Below are 5,769 nucleotides of genomic sequence, written 5' to 3'. Positions count from 1 at the left end.
CTAGTGTACATTTAAGTGACAACAAACCATCTTCCACAGGTACCCTCGGCTATATAGAGCAGTGTAGTGCTGGTGCGGCTATGCGCAGTGAAGGGATCGCCCTGGACAGGTGACACTCGTGTTTGATGCCAGTGCCGTGTGTATTATGATCGTTTGGAAGGATACGAGTCGTCGGAAGTACGGTAGCTGGTGAGTAGCTCATTTGTGGAATGTTTTAAAGGAGGCGGGAGTTGATTCTTTTTTAAGATATGTATGTCATCCATTCATGGAAGATTATTAACGATTTTGTTTTGACATCTTTTTATGTCATTATAAATATGATCTACTATCTTTGTTTTACCGGTTTTTAAGGTGTCGTATAGTTACGATTGCATTCTCTGTTTATTGTAGTATTTTGTTGATTTATAAATCTATGATGTTTGATGATTTTGGCACATAGAACTTGTATTAAAATAAAAAACAAATGATTGTCTGATAGAAAATGAATTTATGGATCATGGAGATGATTAAATTTGCTACTGGTTTAATTTGAACTTACTTATCAACAGTAGGGACAAAAATATCCGACAGGCATATTTGGTACACAAAAGAGTTCAAGCTAACAAAAACGAAATTCATTGTATCTCTGTATATCCAATGACAATCGAGTTCTCTCAAAGGCAACTCTCTAACGTGTAAAAATAAGTGCTTACTGTAATCATGATCTTGTTAAGCTCTCCCAAATATGAAACGTTGAAGCGCTATTCATTTCGTCTGTCAACGAGGCTTTCTTCTCGAACAAAGTCACGATGATCATGCGAATTAACATTTAAAACGGATTTGTGCAATATAAGTAGATGATTTATAAAATTTCGAAGCCACACAAAAGTACGTTCGCACGGCAATTGGACAACAACAATTTGTTGTAACAAAGCGTCATTTGTAGGTCCTTTGTAAGATACCTGTTATTACAGCTTCGTTTTAGTGCTCAATTATAGCGTGGTGTGAAAATTGCAGTGTGGAATTGCGAGTCGATGTTTAATTATTGGCGACCTTATGTGCGGGGGTGAGGGTTCAAAATTGTGCGCGTTTGAGAATAATTCAGGCGGCCGACAATAATGTTTATTATCGATTTGTGATCTAAGCAATGATTTATATTTTTGTGCATCTTCACACATGACTGCATGCGCTTTGAAGTTAATAGAGGATGATCATAGGCATGATTGTGGCTTACTGTGTAATATCGTTGCTTTATTTGTATCGGAAGATGCAAAATTTCCCACATCATTAGATTATTTACGAATATTATTTCATTGTACCACAGAAAATGTAATGGACAATTGAAGTTTATGCTTCGCATGATTATAACTGCGCGACAAAAATTAGCAGAGAAGTCGTTTTAGTTGAAAATTTTGGATCTTTAATACCTTTTTTACTCACGAAAAAATATTGATCAGTCGAAAACATGTAAAATGCCACACAGGGAGAATTCATAACTCTCAGCACTATAATTCCTTAAAATGTTCATCCTCATTCAACCGCGATACCTTAGTGTTTAATAATATAATAAAAAATGAATAAAATTTCCCAAATTATTACTCATACACCATACAGATTTACGTTTTCAACCGTTTCTGTAATAGCAGGTTGCGAGCAATTGAAATAACTTTGGCAAAACAAACGTCCCTACGTAAATAACCAATGCTCATATCCGAAAGATGCTTCAGGGCTCTATAGTTACCACTGATGCTATACTTACAGCAAACGTTATTGCTTTCAATGTTAGGGTATTATGTATGCCAATGTGAAGGCAGATATGATATTGTTGCTCGTCAAAGGGCGTCAGATACGTAATTTTATTACTGCTATAGTAGGCATATAAATTTTGCTTTGATAACGGTTGTTCTTTATATTTTGAGAGATGAATAAATAAATATTTTTTTATCGTCAACGTTTTGCATACGTTACCTATTCAAGTTTTAAAATAAATTGTACAGGTGAAAAATACCTTTAAACGATGTCATTCAGATTCCAGAGAAAGATGATGTCTATTATTTATGCCGTAATTATTAAAAAAATATTACTGCCAAAGGAAATTCATTACTCAATAGTTGTTAAGACGTTGTATAACGGATAAGATACGTTTTTTGATTGATGAAGCCTCCAAGCACACCGTCTGTGATGTAATTCATAGAATGTGTAAAAATATAAGCGTAGAGGTAACAGAGATATGAATATAAGAAAATGTTTAAATTTCGGTGCGATTTCACGCTGTAGTAGAACGGGTGTTTAATTAATATTATACGAGTATAACAGCTTGCATCCCAGTCGTGTCTGATCTTCGTCCAATAGTCAGTGTAATAGAATAGGAAATGCTGTATTAAAGCACATAAACTGTGTAGTTTGCTCGTCTAATTGAGTTTTGAAGTATTTTAGTGACGTACAGTTTGAAGCGCTTGTAAAACTATACATTTCATGTATGAAAATATTTCCTCGTATTTATCAATGATATCAGTATAAAAGATTGAGTCTAACGTTCACTAATTAATAAGTAATAAAGTAATTGTCTCATTAATCATTCATGTAACATCGCCGGATAATTTTAATGAATGTCGCCCACGCTTAACGATTCTAATATAAATAAAAACATTGATTTAGGCACATTTGACATTCAAATTTTGAATAATAATTCATTTAAATGTATACTTTTAATGATCATTGCTTTTTAGTCGTATATTTTGTTATAGTTATGTGGGTATATGCTTGAATTATGTGAACATTACTAGTTTCATAATGGTTTTTTATTCTTTATATGTAGATATCACCTGTGGCTTCCACTGGTTTAGATGTGCTAGATAGGTTAAGACATACAATTTAAACGCGAGAAAAACTGCGGACAATAGTATATATCTAAAATTCGAAACGATTTGCTTTGCGAACTATCATAAAAGTCAGTTTCCAAGATTGACAAGCTCCTAGTTCCCACAAAAAAGAGCCGTAGTGTACTACCGTTCTCTTACCAATTCTATTAGACGTAGGAACTCATCACAGCTTGGACAATACACCCGTGATTGATGTTTATTGACTGCCAACTATGCGTTGTACGAGTACTCTGAATGTTAATTATTTTCCTAGTAAGAGCAGCGCCTGCGTGTTGTGACTGGTTTGGCATTTATGATATTGGAGTAACTCAAAGGTAATAAGATGTAGCGAACTATACATATATTACATAGCCATTAAAAATTAACAGTCGATATGTTTTAAGTTTACACTCATACATTTTATTTTTAATTGTTATTAACACCTTAATTACATGCAAATCCTTCGCGCCCTGTTAGCATGAAAAAATTAATCTTTATAATACTTGAGCATAATTCTCATGCTGGAATGCGCTCATGCCTTATTAAAAATTCGCTTAATCTAAAGCATTTTCGATGCTATGAAACACATCATTGAACTAATCAGGCGGGAGAACACACTCGTTGGACACGCATTCCGCCCGATAGCAATGCACTTTCGTTTCAGCAAAAAACAAGCGGATTTTTAACAACGGCCACGGTACATCGCGAATCGATTTTATGAACTAGATGATGAATGAGGCAAAGCAATGGTACCCTTTGTTGATGTGAATGGATGGATTGCACTGTTGGGAGTATTGATAGTCTCATGTTTGCTAATAGATTTTGATCCCACCCACTCGGGCCGTATGCAGTGATGTTTGCTTAAATAATGACGTAAGCATATAAGGATATTCTAAAGATGCATTGCATAAAATGGATTAAAATTATTACGTAAAGTTTAATACAAATACTTAAAAATGTAAAACTAAATAATATTATTTTTGACATTTTACTGTCGTACTTTATTTACTACTTTATCAGATATCATTCTTAGGAACAGTTATTTTAAATGTTTCGAAAGAGATTAAGTCATCACAATTAGTTAGACGTAAGGTCCGACCGACCTAACCGCAGTTAACTCGGGATATTAATAAAATTTAATTAATCTTCATTCATGTTTCCAATTTCACGTACAAAGATATTAAAGTCCTCTTTGTGAATCTATACGAAAGTAGTCATTATCCACAGACCATAGTATGATTCAAGCACTCATTAGTTATTGAAAATAATTATCACTTTAGCACCGGGAAACGATTATTAGCCGGTTAATACCAACATTTATGAGCGTATTATATTGTATTTGTGTGTATACTAAGCTTATATTAACTACTGTTGCGCTTATTAAGTGAAACACGCAATATGGATGACAGAGAATAATAATTAATGTAATTTTCATAGAAAAATATGCCAAGTGGTGTGTTGACATTCATTTCATAAGTATTTTTAGCTGGTGAAATGTGAGAGAAAGCTTTTATTATGTGACTTACAGCTATTTTAATCCTACTGGCCTTTTTATTTTTAGATAAATTGTTGTATCTTGAATCTATCTAGTCTTAGAAATTTAGATTCATATGTAATGATATTCCGTTATGGTTTTTAAAATAATAACATAAAGAGAGCTTGTGGGTAAACGCTACCACCGCCCATGAATGTTTTGTTTGCCAATTGCAGACGTGTAAGGTCGTTGCAGAAGGATCAACGAGGGGAATAAAGGAAAGGGGCTGCAAAGGGTACGAAAAAGCATACGTTCCTCCAGCCGTAGATATAAAGAAAATTCTTAATATGCAAAACTAATTAGCGTTTGTAAAAGTTATGTCCCAAACATAAAGCAGACATCGCTTACCTCGTAAGTCTGTGAAACAGCCGCCTCAAACGGTTTTCCATCTTGATATTGCACTATCATACACCATAATGGCTTATAATAAATAGCAATAAAATAGAAAATAAACAGTAGTCTTGAATTACGGGACGGTGACAGCGACAGTAATCGCTGTTGGAAAGCAAATGCTGGTCAGCAAACTAGTTTGTGTATGCCGATATTTTCACTTATGTAAATCATGGTGAATACTAACATTCCTGTGAACTATGAATCCGGTTGAGGTCGGCTCTGATCATAATTTGCGATCGGATGTTTCAATTATCTAGGATGGATATGTCTCAATGGAATTCTTACGATTCAATGTTGTGTGAATTGGGGACCAAGTGAAATGAAGGGGGAATAAAGAAAAGTGAAGAAGTTAGTAACGTTGCTAATAATTGTTATTTTGGTATTATGTTTTCGTCGCAATGTTTTACTTAACCAATTTTATACAAACTGTATTTGATAAAATTACAATGTAGCACTTAAACATGGTTGAGTACCCAAACGTGGCAAGAACGTAGTTATTTACTTATATTTAATGTAATAACATATTTGAAGAATTTATCTTATTTTGTGTGCATAATTCGAGAAGAAATATAAATATATCTAATATGCTCTGTTATTCTATGCTTTTTCTTACTAAAGATATTGTTTTGTTTCAGGTCAAAAATGGCGACGAAAGTCGCTTCACACATATCGCGGACGTCGGTTGTGTGTCTCGTATTAGCTTTAGTTAGTGTAAGTAAATTTATTTTTAATTATTAGATGCTACATAATAGAGAGAGGACCGATTGTTAAATGTTAACCTTTAACATAAAATATAATTTTGTCAAAGGGTGTACTAGCTATTAGTACTAGCCCTCAGTTGGAAAAAGTTCCCCGTCTTAGGTGCGAAATTAAAGCCGGAAGTATGAAAAGACTTTTTAATTTCAGACCAATTGGGTTTTGTTGTTTATACAATAATATTTTAACAATATAGGCAATCCGACGAACGACAATGCAACCGCGATTCCCAGAGCCGCGGCGCCA

General features: G+C 33.9%; 1 protein-coding gene across 1 annotated transcript in view; it reads left to right on the top strand.

Annotated features, from left to right (window-relative positions):
* The window catches only part of LOC119839102, a 60,469-nt gene that overhangs the window by 14,403 nt on the left and 40,297 nt on the right, over positions 1–5,769 (top strand). Inside the window, 2 exon segments of the mRNA XM_038365303.1 lie at positions 40–189; positions 5,403–5,478. Coding sequence (XP_038221231.1) covers positions 146–189; positions 5,403–5,478 — 120 coding nt within the window. The 5' untranslated portion in view covers positions 40–145.

The sequence above is a fragment of the Zerene cesonia genome, chromosome 3 (genome assembly GCF_012273895.1).
Source record: "Zerene cesonia ecotype Mississippi chromosome 3, Zerene_cesonia_1.1, whole genome shotgun sequence".
Classification (NCBI taxonomy): Eukaryota; Metazoa; Arthropoda; class Insecta; order Lepidoptera; family Pieridae; genus Zerene; species Zerene cesonia.
The sequence above is the reverse complement of the archived record's forward strand: the minus strand, read 5'-3'. Positions and strand labels throughout refer to the sequence as shown.